Below are 15,083 nucleotides of genomic sequence, written 5' to 3'. Positions count from 1 at the left end.
TTGACATCAAAACTGGATTGGGCTTGTATTTATAGTAAGGTATGGTGTCTTTCATGAGTTTGTATTTTAAAACATGACTTTGGTGAATAATGTTTGCCACTTGATTGCACTCGTGTAGGTAATCAGATTGAGTTAAACTGCTACAGGATCCTGTAGTGTGTTGGATTGTTTCTAGTTTCTCTTGGCGTTTTCTGCATTTATCGTCTTGAATTTGTTGGTCTTTTATTATGTATTTTTGATAGTTTTTTTGTGTTAACCATCTGATCCTGTATTGCTGCCAGGAACCCCTCTGTTTCTGGGAAGATATCTCCAACTCTGAGGCAGGCATTCAATACTTCCTTGTTGACATCTGGTCTGCTCAGATCATGGAATGTCTTCCATGGAGGGTTATGCTCTTCCATTGGTTAATTTTTTCTCCTATAGTGATAATTATAATAATATATAGTGATATAATTATAACATATAGTGATAATTACTTCATTTTTCTGGGTTGTGTTTTCATTTAAGCTTAGTGGTATGTACTTCTTATCAGAATTGCATATGCTCACCTGGAATGCTGAATCCTGTTTTCATTGATGAAAGTATTTCCTTAGAAGTTCTACCTGACTGTCGTGTAAATTTTTTAAGTCCTCATCCTCCTCCTGTCCTAGGTAATGTTAATCTAAATGTGTTCAAATGTACAAGGTGTTTTCTGAAACATGTCTTTTCAGTTCTTATTTTTCTTTGTGAATTTTCCAGATCCAGAATTATTATTATTGTTGTAATTTTATTTTTTCTCAGCTGAAACTGGTAAAACCTGAGGTACAGGCATAGCCAAGCACACTCATTTCTCAATTGCCAAGAACCTTTCGAATATTCTGGTGGTGTTTAGTATTATGAATTTCTGGAGATTTATGTAAATATTGCTGTGTAGGACTAATTATTTAATACTATGGAATGTTACCAATTGTAGATATTACTATTGGGGTAATGTATACCCTGTTCACGTTCCATAGTCTTTCAATTTCCTCTTTTAATGCAGCATATTTCTGTTTTTTTCACTTATTGATTTCTGTATGTTATATGTGTTTGGAATAGCTATATCTATTAAGTAAGCTGTTCGTGCTTGTTTATCCTGTAATATTATATTCTATAACATTAAACCATCATTCATCCCTTTGCAATAACTAAAACAGCATCATTCAAAGAGTTGTACATTTAAAAAAATCCCATGTATATTACTAAATTTTGAGGATTTTCCATTTTCAATAGACAATAGGTGCAGAAGTTGACCATTCGGCCCTTCGAGCCTGCACCGCCATTTTGAGATCATGGCTGATCATCTACTATCAATACCCAGTTCCTGCCTTGTCCCCATATCCCTTGATTCCCCTATCCATAAGATACCTATCTAGCTCCTTCTTGAAAGCATCCAGAAAATTGGCCTCCACTACCTTCCGAGGCAGTGCATTCCAGACCCCCACAACTCTCTGGGAAAAGACGTTTTTCCTTAACTCTGTCCTAAATGACCTACCCCTTATTCTCAAACCATGACCTCTGGTACTGGACTCTCCCAGCATCTGGAACATATTTCCTGCCTCTATCTTGTCCAATCCCTTAATAATCTTACATGTTTCAATCAGATCCCCTCTCAATCTCCTTAATTCCAGCGTGTACAAGCCCAGTCTCTCTAACCTCTCTGTGTAAGACAGTCCAGACATCCCCGGAATTAACCTCGTGAATCTACGCTGCACTTCCTCTACAGCCAGGATGTCCTTCCTTAACCCTGGAGACCAAAACTGTACACAATACTCCAGGTGTGGTCTCACCAGGGCTCTGTACAAATGCAAGAGGATTTCCTTGCTCTTGTACTCAATTCCCTTTGTAATAAAGGCCAACATTCCATTAGCCTTCTTCACTGCCTGCTGCACTTGCTCATTCACCTTCAGTGACTGATGAACAAGGACTCCTAGATCTCTTTGTATTTCTCCCTTACCTAACTCTACACCATTCAGATAATAATCTGCCTTCCTGTTCTTACTCCCAAAGTGGATGACCTCACACTTATCCACATTAAACATCATCTGCCAAGTATCTGCCCACTCACCCAGCCTATCCAAGTCACCTTGAATTCTCCTAACATCCTCATCACATGTCACACTGCCACCCAACTTAGTATCATCAGCAAATTTGCTGATGTTATTCTCAATGCCTTCATCTAAATCATTGACATAAATTGTAAACAGCTGTGGTCCCAATACCGAGCCCTGTGGCACCCCACTAGTCACCACCTTTCATTCCGAGAAACACCCATTCACCGCTACCCTTTGCTTTCTATCTGCCAACCAGTTTTCTATCCATGTCAATGTCTTCCCCCCGATGCCCTGAGCTTTGATTTTACCCACCAATCTCCTATGTGGGACCTTATCAAATGCCTTCTGAAAATCGAGGTACACTACATCCACTGGATCTCCCCCATCTAACTTCCTGGTTACATCCTCGAAAAACTCCAACAGATTAGTCAAGCATGATTTACCCTTGGTAAATCCATGCTGGCTCGGCCCAGCCCAATCCTATCACTGCTATCTAGATATGCCACTATTTCATCTTTAATAATGGACTCTAGCATCTTCCCGACCACCGATGTCAGGCTGACAGGTCGATAGTTCTCTGTTTTCTCCCTCCCTCCTTTCTTAAAAAGTGGGATAACATTAGCCATTCTCCAATCCTCAGGAACTGATCCTGAATCTAAGGAACATTGGAAAATGATTACCAATGCATCCGCAATTTCCAGGGCCACCTCCTTTAGTACCCTAGGATGCAGACCATCTGGACCTGGGAATTTGTCAACCTTCAGTCCCATCAGTCTTCTCATCACTGTTTCCTTCCTAATGTCAATCTGTTTCATTTCCTCTGTTACCCTATGTCCTTGGCCCAAAGTTAAAATATAGAGAAACAAATTTATTACAAAAATGCAAATAAGATCCTAGGTTCCATAGCCCTGATGTGAGAGATTCACATGTATTAAAGTATCAGCAGCCTTGATCGTCGGAGAGAAAGGTTGCAAGAAAGTTATGGCAAGTGCCTGAAGTCAGTTCAGAAGAAGGATCCTGGACCTGAAATAGTAGCTGTTTCTCTTTCCACCGATTCTGTTTAACCTTTCTGAGGTGTTTTGGGGATTTTCTGATTTTTGTCATGAGCCTACAAGAGCAGTATTAGGCCAAAAGACATAGGAGTAGAATTAAGCCATTCGGCTTATCAAATCTGCTCCACCGTTCTATCCTGGTTGATTCATTATCCCTCTCCACTTCATTCTGTAACCTTTGCCTCCCTTACTAATGAAGTACCTGGAAACCTTCACTTTAAATACACGCAATGACTTGGCCTTCACAGCCATCTGTGGCAATGAATTTCACAGATTCACCACCCTCTAGCTAAAAAAATGCCTCTTCATTTCTAAAGGGACATTCTTCTATTCTGAGTCTCCATGAACACTCTCTATAGGGCTGTCAATATTTGGTAAGTTTCAATGAGATTCCCCCTCATTCTTCTAAACTCCAATGAGTATGGGCCCAGAACCATCAAATGCTCCTCATACATAGAATTTAAAGTTCTACAATCTAAAAAGAAAAGTAGGAGGGTATCTGATTAGGAAAAATATGGTAAATCTAAGATAACTGCTTTGCGATAAGAAGGTAAGAGAATGGGACTATAACTCACTGGGAAATAAATCTAAGGTAGATGTTTCTAATAAAGTAGGCACTGCGTGTGTTTTCCTGGTCTTCTGCTGCTGTAGCCCACCCATTTCAAGGTCTAACGTGTTGTCCATTCAGGAATGTTCTTCACACCACTGTTGTAATATGTGGTTATTTGAGTTATTGTCCCCTTCATGTCAGCTTGAACCAGTTTGGCCATTCTCCTCTGACCTCTCTCACTAACAAGGCACTCTTGCCCATGGAACTCACTGGGTCTCACTGGAAAATAGTGTTTTTCACACTATTCTCTGTAAACTCTAGAGACTGTTGCGTGTGAAAATCCCAGATACTCAAACTAATAGAAATCTGAGATACTCAAACTACCCTGTCTGGCACCAACAATCATTCTGCAGTCACTTACTTAGATCACATGATGGGGAAGAACAACAACTAACCTCTTAACTATATTTTCATGCTTTTATACATTGAGTTACTGCCATGTGATTGGCTGATTAGATATTTGCATTAACGAGCAGGTGTACAGGTGTAGCTAAAAAAAGTGGCCACTGAGTGTATATGTAATGATCATACGTATTACAGAAACAGATACACACAGCTGCATATCCTGGGACTGTACTGCTTTTCTATTCTGATGTTTGATCCAAATAACAATTGAACCTTTTGACCATGTCTTCATTGATTGATTGATTAGAAATTTGCGTTAACAAACTGGTGTACATATGTAACCATATGAAATGACTACATAGTAATCATAGCTGATCTTCTTGACCATAAATAAAGGGAGATGAATGAGAATAGTGGAGATAAAATTAAAGAGCAAATGTGTAAAAAGTGGATCATTGCAAAAAGTGTCATGCAAAACAGAAACTGGGGGAAACATAAAATAAAAGAGAATCCTAAAAACACTCACCATGTCAAGCAGCATCTGTGGAGTAAGAAATGGTCAGTTAACATAACATCAAAATCGGCCACTTCTGACACAGACAGAGAGCAGAGGAAGGATGAGTTTTCTAAAAATGTTGGACTCAATATATTGACCCAAAAACTACCCTGTGCACACACAGTGAACCAGCTGTTCTGCTTGGTGTTTACACTGAGCTTGACTGGTGCAATGAATTCGGCCTAGGAGTCCAGTGGGAATGGGATGGGGAATTAAAGAGATCAGCACCTGGACTGGTCTTATAGAATGATTGAAGGAATTCTGCAAAGTGATCAACAAATCTGTATCAGAGACCAGCTTTGCAAAATACAACTCTGATATTTGTCTTCTCCAGATAGACATGAAATACAGAAAAACCAAACATCAACTCCACCACATGAAAAAGAAAAAGAAGCAAAATTCGCAGATCTCCAAAATCCCCCACCCTCCCCGCAGAAGAAAAACAGCAACAAAAGCAACAAATTTCCACCTCCTCCCCACAAAAAAAGCAGCAACAATGTGATCCTCGACCCCTCCACTCCAGAAAAAATCAGCTACAATAACAATCCTTGAGTCCCCTCAGTCGCAAAACAGAAGAGCAGCTGTTTGGCCTGTAACTGAGGGTGAGCTTATCATGGTGTTACCATTAATGCTCTCAAGTGGGTTTTTACCAAATTTCATTTAATAGCAAATATGTTATTAAATTAAAATTCTGTTAATTCACTCTCCAACTCTCTGGATCCTAATGGATTGGTGTTATTTGCTACTCTCCCTCTCCACGCAGTGGACCCCAGTTCCCTTCCCACACACATCCCTTCTTCCCACTTGCAACACTCCAGTTCCCCCACTCTCTTCTACTCCCCAGCCACAGTTCTCACTCTATCTTTCAACTGACCGCACTCTAGTTCCTACACTCCCTTTCCAGCGTAACCCCAAATCTGTCGATTCCCAAATTCTCTCTTGAATATTGTGACATAACTTGAGTTGAGTATGATGTTTTCCCTTAATGGAGAACACCAGTGCAAGACTTTATTTTATGGGCAGAGGCCGATGATGTCAAAGCCACATGTTTCTTGATAGAACGGTGTCATAGCATCCAAGGTGACTGAGGATCATTCACTGCCTTTGTGAAATGTCATTATCATGTGCTGTTGAGGTCTTGGTTGTATTGCTCTGGGTCTGGAGCCTCCACTTAACCTTACTACCATGGGTGACCCTACCGGAAGTTGAGCTCCAGATGGCATCGCTCGCGGGATCTAGGAACTCCCAGGTTTCCCCACCTCGTGACGATCCTTGGAAAAGCTCTTGAATAAACTTTTGGTAGAGAATAACTGAGATTCACAGCTCTCTGGGCGGAAAAAAGTTATCAGTAATGAGTAAATTATTGTATACTATTGTGAGAGGCAGGATCTACCAACTTTTGGAGAGACAAGGACTGATTCTGAATAATTAGTCCCAAAATCAGGTTACCTTGCAGGTTGAGTTGGAGGTAAAGAAAGCAAATGCAATGTCAGCATTTAGATTAGATTCTTAAACCAGAATATAAGGGCAAGGATGTATTGCTGAGGCTTCATAAGGCATTGATCAGACTGCACTTGGAGTATTGTGAGAAGTGTTGGGCAACTTATCTAAGAAAAGTTGTGCTGCCATTGGAGAGGGTCCAGAAGAGGTTCGTGAGAATGATTCAGGGAATGAAAGAATTAACACATGAGGAGCGATTGATGGCTCTGGCCTGTACTCACTGGAATTCAGAAGAATGAGGGTGGATCTCAGTGAAACCTATCAAAAGTCCTAGATAGAGTGGATGTGAGAGGACAGTGGGTGAGTCTAGTACCAGAGGGCACAGCCTTAGAATAGAGCCGATGTCTAATCCAATTTACTACCTCATCTTGAATGCCACACAATTGAACCTGCTTGACCAACCTCCCATGTGAGGCTTTGTCAAGTTTCTTGCTGAAGACCATATAGAGAACATCCACTGACATCATCATCAACTTTCCTGGTAACATCCTCAAGAAACTCTTTAAGATTGGTTAGATACCAAGCCAGGCTGACTATTCCTAATCAGCTCCTGTCTATTCAAGTACTCATATATTTGGTCCCTTAGTATACCTTCCAATAACCTTCCCACTACTGATGTCAGATAATTTCCTGTTTTATTCTTAGAGCCTTTCTTAAGCAGCAGAACAACATTAGTTATCCTCCAATACTCTGGTACCTCATCTGCCACCAAGGATAATTTAAATACCTCTGCTGGGGCTGCTTCAACCTCTGCACTTGCCTCCCACGAGGTCCAGGGAACAATTTGTCAGGACCTGAGAATTTGTCCATCCTGATTTGCCTCAAGCCAGTAAATACCTCCTCCTCTATCCTTTGCATGACCTTGCTGCTGCTTTGCCTCAATTCAATAGACTCTGTGTCCACCTCCTGAGTAAATGCACCAGCAAAGTATCCTTTTAAGATCTCCCCCGTCCCTTTTGGCTACCATACTGATCTTTCAGAGGACTACTTTTGTCCCTTGCAATCCTTTTGCTTTCAACATATCTGTAGAATCTTTTGGGATTCTCCTTTATCTTGCCTTCCCTGAGCCCTCCTGATTTCTTTCGAAGTGTTCTCTTGCGTTTCTTATATTCCATAATTACCTCATTTGTTCCTTCCTGCCCAAACCAGCTATGCACATGATTTTTTTTCTTAACCAGGGCTTCAATATCTCTCAAAATCCTTGGTCTCTAAACCTGTTGCTCTTGCTTTTTATTCTGACAGGCACTACAAGCTTTGTACTTCTAAAATTTCACTTTTGAAGGCCTCCCACTTACCAAGTACTCCTTTGCCAGAAAACTGTTTTCCCCTGTGGTGAACTATGTGCCTTTCTGGACACGCCCCCTGCTGACTGCTCCTGTGGCTCCTCCCACAGGCCCCTGTATAAAGGCGATCTGAGGCCTGACTGAGGCCTCAGTCTCCAAGACATAGTATGATGGACACTCACTCCTGGTTCCTTCTTCCAGTCAATAAAAGCCGATATCCCGCCTTACGTCTCAGAGTGAGTTATTGATGGTGCATCAATTTTATTGACTGGAAGTTTTAAAACATGGAAACCGTTTTGCGACCGGACCGGTTGGATTTGGACCCTCAAGACCCTGACGCAGCTCTCGCTTTTGAACACTGGCTTGCATGCTTCCAATCGTGCTTGGAGGAGGTTCGTGCAACTGAACCCGCCGTTATGCACAGAATTCTACTCTCGAGGGTCACCCCCAAAGTTTACTCCATTATCCGGGACCTGCCGACCTACGATGGGGCACTGGACGCCCTCAAAAGACAGTACCTGTGGCCGGTGAACACCGTCTACGCAAGACATTGTTTAGCTACCCGGCAACAGCGGCCTGGCGAATCGTGCGCTGAGTTTCTCCGAGCACTACAGACGCTCGTCCGAGCTTGTGACTGCAAGACGCTCACGGCAGAACAACATGCGGAGCTGCTGGTGCGAGACGCCTTTGTGACGGGACTGAGGTCAGTGTACATGCGCCAGCGGCTGCTGGAAAATGCCGACCTTACCTTAAGCTCGGCGATAGAGAAGGCCAACGCTCTAGAAGCTGCTTTGCATAATGCTGACGCTGTCCAGTCACGCGATTCCCCGCCGGTTCCGTGGACACCTCAGACCCCGCCACTGCCGGCTCCCGGGAGCGAATTCGCCAACGCCGCTGCCAGTCACGATTCCACGAGCTCCCCGACCCTGACCACGGCTGTGGCCCATCAGAAGCCCGTGTGTTATTTCTGCGGCCATAAAAAACATCCTCGACAACGCTGTCCAGCGCAAGAAGCGACCTGCTCCAGCTGCGGAAAGCGGGGCCACTTCGCCAAGGTCTGTAAGTCTCAACCTCGAGCGGAGTGCAGCGCTGCGGGTGAAACGTGGGGGCCGCCATCTTGCATGCCCGGATGTGGGCGGCCATCTTTGTCGACGTCAGCACGCCCCGCCCCCGACCCTCCGATGCTGACCAGGCACCCCGACGGCGATTCAACTCTGGCCACTGTAACCCTCGACCAAAGCGCCCCACACCAGCTTGCAAGGTCCATGATGGACATCCGGGTGGAGGGGCACAGGACTAGATGCCTGTTTGACACGGGCAGCACTGGGAGTTTTATTCACCCGGACACAGTGCAACGCTGCGGACTTGCAACGCGGCCGGTAAGTCGGAGGTTCCATTTGGCTTCTGGGTCGCAGTCCGCAGACATCCGGGCGGGTTGTGTAGCGACTTTGGTGGTGCAAGGCACAGAATATCAGAACTTTGAGCTGCTGGTCATGCCTAAACTGTGTGCTATTGGGGCTGGACTTCCAGAGCCATCTCGAAAGTGTGACTATGGTGTATGACGGGCCCCTCCCACCACTCACCGTCAGGAATCCTCAGTTTTGTGGGACTTCTTCACATACCCCGCTACTGACCACACACACACGCGGGCACACACATCCCATCCAGAACCAGGCCGACAGCTGCGCTACCGACACTTGCAGCCTCTCCACTCTCAAGGTCCCTCCCCCACTGCTGTTCGCCAACCTGACCCCTGACTGTAAACCTGTGGCAACCAAAAGCAGGAGGTACAGCGTGGGGGACAGGGCCTTCATTCAGTCAGAGGTGCAGCGGCTGCTCAGGGAGGGGATCATTGAGCCAAGCTCAAGCCCTTGGAGGGCCCAGGTGGTTGTTGTTCGGACTGGGCAGAAAAATAGGATGGTGATGGACTATAGTCAAACCATCAATAGGTTTACGCAGCTTGACGCGTACCCCCTACCCCGCATCACGGATATGGTCAACCAGATTGCTCAGTACAAGGTGTACTCGACAATAGATCTGAAATCCGCTTATCACCAGCTCCCCATCTGCCCAGAGGACCGCCCCTACACCGCCTTCGAGGCGGGCGGCAGGCTCTATCACTTCCTGCTCATCCCTTTCGGTGTCACGAATGGTGTCTCTGTCTTCCAGAGGGAAATGGACCGGATGGTGGACCAGTACCAACTGCAGGCCACATTTCCCTATCTGGATAACATCACCATCTGTGGTCACGACAGGCCAGATCACAACGCCAACCTCCAACGATTTCTCCAAGTGGCCGCAGCTCTGAACCTTACTTATAACAGGGACAAGTGTGTGTTTGGAACCACCCGCCTTGCTATACTTGGGTATGTCGTGGAAAACGGGGTTATTGGCCCTGATCCCGAACGTATGCGCCCCCTGTTAGAACTCCCTCTTCCCACCACTCTCAAGGCCCTCAGACGGTGCCTGGGTTTTTTTTCCTATTACGCCCAATGGGTCCCCCATTATGCAGACAAGGCACACCCCCTGGTCAAGTCTACCTCGTTTCCCCTCTCTGCTGAGGCCCGCGCGGCCTTCAGCTGCATTAAAGAGGACATTGCCAAAGCTACGATGCATGCGGTGGACGAGACCGCTCCCTTTCAAGTGGAGTGTGATGCCTCCAATTTCGCTCTGGCTGCTACCCTCAATCAGGAAGGCAGACCAGTAGCATTCTTTTCTCGCACCCGCCAAGGCTCCGAAATTCGGCACTCCGCGGTGGAGAAAGAAGCCCAGGCCATAGTGGAGGCTGTTAGGCACTGGAGGCACTATCTCGCCAGCAGAAGGTTCACCTTGCTGACCGACCAGCGCTCGGTTTCGTTCCTGTTCAGCAACCAACAGCGGGGCAAAATCAAAAATGATAAGATTTTGCGGTGGAGGATAGAACTCTCCACCTACAACTATGATATCCTGTACCGGCCTGGCAGACTCAATAAGCCCCCTGATGCCCTATCCCGGGGAACATGTGCTAGCACACAGCTCGACCAGCTGTACACCCTTCATGCACAACTTTGCCATCCGATGTTTTCCATCAATTTTAACATTCAAATCAGATTCCCATTTTTGTCTTGATTTATGAATTCCTGATTTAATTGTCTGTTTTTGAATCAAATTATACATACAAGATGTAAATTTTTTAATTTTTCCTTTCTGAATTAATATTTCTATTTCACTAGGTTTTGGTATCAACATTGTTTGACCCAGCTTTTCTCGTAAATAGGCTTTTAATTGAAATTAACAGAAAAGAGTGTTATTTGATATTTTATATTTATTTTTTAATTGATCAAATGACATCAATATACCTCCTTCAAAACAATCACCTATATATTTAATCCCCTTTTGGAACCAATTATGTAAAAGTTTATTATCCATTGTAAAAGGAATAAGCCTATTTTGAATTAAAGTTCTTTTTGCTATTAAAGATTTCTTTATCTCGTCGTCCATATTTACCTTATTCCATAAATCAATCAAGTGTCTTAACATAGGAGATCCTTTTTTTTCCCGTATCCATTTGGATTCCCATTTATATATAAAATCTTCTGGTATATTTTCTCCTATCTTATCTAACTCTATTCTAATCCATGCCGGTTTTTCTTCATCAAAAAAAGATGCAATAAATCTAAGTTGATTTGCTTTATAATAATTCTTAAAATTTGGAAGTTGTAACCCTCCTAAATCAAACTTATATGTCAATTTTTCCAATGATATTCTTGACTTCTTTCCTTTCCAAAGAAATTTCCTTACATATTTATTCAGTTCTTGAAAAAACTTCTGAGGTAATTGAATTGGTAAAGTTTGAAATTAATATTGCAATCTAGGAAATATATTCATTTTTACAGCATTAACTCTACCTATTAATGTTATTGGTAACATCATCCATTTATCAAGATCCTCTTTTATTTTTTTTAATAATGGCAAATAATTTTGTTTATATAAATTTTTTACATCATTATCAACTCTAATACCTAAATATTTTATTCCATTTATTGACCATCGAAATTGAGTTACTAATCGACATTGATTATAATTTCCTTTGGTAAGGGGTAAAATTTCACTGTTATCCCAATTTACTTTATACCCTGATACTTTCTCATAGTCTTCCAATCTAAAAGATAATCTTTGCAAAGATTGTAATGGGTTTGTTAATTAAATCAAAACATCATCAGCAAATAAATTAATCTTATATTCTTCTTGATTAACTCTAAAACCCCCAATGTCTGAATCTGTTCTAATTAATTCAGCTAATAGTTCTATTGCCAATACAAATAAAGCAGGTGATAATGGGCAGCCTTGTCTAGTTGACCTCGTTGAGCAAAATGGTGTTGAAATCTGACCATTTGTAACTACTTTAGCTTGAGGATTAGTATTTAAAGTTTTAATCCATTGTATAAAAGATTTTCCTAACTCATATTTTTCCAATACCTTAAATAAAAAATCCCATTCCAATCTATCAAATGCTTTTTCTGCATCCAAAGCAACTGCCACACTCATTTCCTCTCTTTTTTGTGCCAAATGAATTATACTAAGTAACCAGGTTATATTATCCATTGATTGTCTGTTTTTAATAAAACCTGTTTGATCCATATGTATTAATTTTGGTAAATATTTAGATATTCTATTAGATAAAATTTTTGCTATTTTATAATCTGTATTCAACAAAGAAATAGGCCTATATGATGTTGGTTTTAAAGGATCTCGATCTTTTTTTGGCAATACAGTTATGATCGCTGTTAAAAAAGATTGTGGGAGTTTTTGCATTCTTTCCACTTGGTATATTAATTCCATAAAAGGAGGAATTAATAAATCTTTAAATTTTTTATAAAATTCAGGAGGAAAACCATCTTCTCCTGGGGATTTATTACTCTGAAGTGATCCTAAAGCTCCTTCAAACTCTTTTAATGTAAAGGGCATATCTAATCCTTTCTGTTCTTCCAAATTTAATTTTGGAAGGGTTATTTGTGATAAAAATTTATCTATCTCAGCAATCTTATTTTGTGATTCTGATTGATATAGTTCAGTATAAAATTTTTTTAAAGTTTCATTAATTTCTAAAGGCTTATAAGTAACCTTATTTACACTTGTTCTAATTGCATTTATTGTTTTAGAAGCCTGTTCTGTTTTCAACTGCCAAGCAAGAATTTTATGTGATCTTTCACCTAATTCGTAATATTTCTGTTTAGTTCTCATAATTACTTTTTCTGTACAATATGTCTGGAGTGTATTATATTGTAGTTTTTTATTAACAAGTTGTCTTCATTTTTCTTCTGTCATATATCTTTGAGATTCTTTTTCTAACTTTATGATATCTTGTATAAATTGATCTATTTCTGCTGTGTATTCCTTCTTAATTTTAGATGTATAACTTATAATCTGACCCCTTAAATATGCTTTCATCGCTTCCCATAATACAATTTTATCCTCAACTGAATGTATCCAAAAAAAATTGAATTTGTTTTTTCATAAAATCACAAAAATCTTGACATTTTAATAAAATTAAATTAAATCTCCATCTCTAGATCAATTCCTCCTTATCCATCATTATCATTGTCATTATCAAGGGGGAATGATCTGACAGTATTCTTGCTTTATGTTCCACACTTTTCACTCTATATTGAATACTTTTTTGATAATAAAAAAAATCAATCCTTCAGTAAGTTTTATGTCTATTTGAATAAAATGAATAATCTCTTTCTCTTGGATTAATTTTTCTCCATATATCAATCAGGTTTAAATCTTTCATTAATGATAAAGTTAGTTTTGTTACTTTTGATTTTGTAGCAACTTTAGTTGACCTATCCAAAACTGGATCTAAACAAAAATTAAAATCTCCACCTATTAATATTTTATCATGTGCATCAGCCAAGTTCAAAAAACTTCTTGTATGAATTTTACATCATTTTCATTTGGTGCATAAATGTTCTTAAAAGTCCATAATTCTGAAAAAATTTGACAATGTATAATCACATATCTCCCCACAGAATCAATTATTACATTTTGTATTTTAATTGGTAAAGATTTATTAACCAAAATTGCAACTCCTCTCGATTTTGAATTAAATGAAGCTGCAATGACATTTCCAACCCAATCTCTCTTTAATTTCTTATGTTCTGTTTCTGTTAAATGTGTTTCTTGTAAAAAAGCTATATCTCCTTTCATTTTCTTCATATATGTTAAAACTCTTTTTCTTTTCACAGGTCCATTAATTCCATTAACATTAAAACTTAAAAAATTAAGTACATTAATCATTCATAATACCTTGGGAACTCTTTAAAATTCTCCATGTTGCTATGAGTTTCTCCCCAACCATCCAGGCAAAAAAGAAGAAAAATAGAAGAAAGATAACTAATATATAAGAAAAAAAACCAAAATACCCCCCCACTAATGTTGCGAATAAAAAGAACACAACATTACCCCCTCCCCATTTTACTGTTCATGGCAATCACCATGATTGTACACGTGAAACTCGCAGCCATCGATCAGGAGCTCCTCCAGCTCCCCCGCAAAAAAAAGAAAATATATTAGTGAAGAAAAAAAAGAAAATAATTAATGTCTCTACTCCCAATTAATACTCCTCAACTATTTTTTTTCCTTATAAATGTCCATCAAGTCCAACCTTGTTTCAGTCTTCATCATTAGCCCATTTCATTTCTGTAATTCTTTACTCCTCTTCATGGACATCAGGTAGTTCTTGTACAAATTTCTCCACTTTCCGGTAGTCAACGATAAAACTTCTTTCTTTGTTATCCAGGAAAATTATCAATTTTGCTGGGTAGCTCAATAAAAATTTATAGCCCTTTTCCCCACAAAGATTTTTTCACTGGATTAAATTCCTTCCGCTTCTTCAGAAGATTGTAACTTATGTCTGGATAAAAAAACCTCTTCCCTTCTATTATCAATGGCCCATTTCTCTTTTTAGCACCTTGAGTAGCTGCCTTCAAGATCATTTCTTTATCTTGGTACCTTAAGCATTTTATCAAAATTGATCTTGGATTTTGATCTTGTTGAGGTCTTGGTCTTAAAGTTCTGTGTGCTCTTTCAATTTCAATTACTTGGCTTCCTTCTTTCATTTCCAAAATTTTCGGAATACATTCTTGAAAGAATTTTATTGGATTTTCTCCCTCTGTACCTTCCATAAAACCAACAATTTTAATATTATTTCGTCTACTAGAGTTCTCAAGCGCATCCATTTTTTCCAACATCCGTTTTCTTTCTATTGTCCAGGCAAGGTTATTGTCTTCTATCTTAGCTATTCTTTCAGTGTTTTCTTCCACTTTTACTTCCATCTCTTTAACTTTATTATCCATCTTCTTTTGTTTTTCCACCACATTATCGAGTGTATTCTGCATCCTTCTTATAGCTTCTTATAGCTTTTAATTCATTCGTCATATATATCAGGATATCTCTTATGTCTCCTTTAATCTCTTCCTTCTTTTCCTCTTTTTCTTCCTTTGAATTTCCCAAAGAGTCTGATTCCACTTCCGATTTACTTCCAATTCACTTCCAGCCGTAGTTGGGATTTGTAGTTTTGTTAATATCTGTTCATGCATACTTGTTTCTTTGCCCATGCGTTGTTCTTGCCGTTTCTTCTTAGAGACCGCAGACATTGCTGCAACTTCCTGTCCCGCACCA

At 40.4% G+C, this 15,083-nt stretch overlaps 1 protein-coding gene across 2 annotated transcripts in view; it reads left to right on the top strand.

Annotated features, from left to right (window-relative positions):
- The first annotated feature begins 7,595 nt into the window (after positions 1–7,595).
- LOC132392311 (uncharacterized) overlaps positions 7,596–15,083 on the top strand; it is a 100,357-nt gene continuing 92,869 nt past the window's right edge. For both annotated transcript variants that reach the window (XM_059966134.1, XM_059966133.1), the window contains exon 1: positions 7,596–8,797. In XM_059966134.1, the coding sequence (XP_059822117.1) occupies positions 7,703–8,797 (1,095 nt within the window). In that variant the 5' untranslated portion in view covers positions 7,596–7,702. The remainder of the gene's footprint in view (positions 8,798–15,083) is intronic.

This window comes from Hypanus sabinus, chromosome 4 (genome assembly GCF_030144855.1).
Source record: "Hypanus sabinus isolate sHypSab1 chromosome 4, sHypSab1.hap1, whole genome shotgun sequence".
Taxonomy (NCBI): Eukaryota; Metazoa; Chordata; class Chondrichthyes; order Myliobatiformes; family Dasyatidae; genus Hypanus; species Hypanus sabinus.
This window is presented reverse-complemented; position numbering and strand designations above follow the sequence as displayed.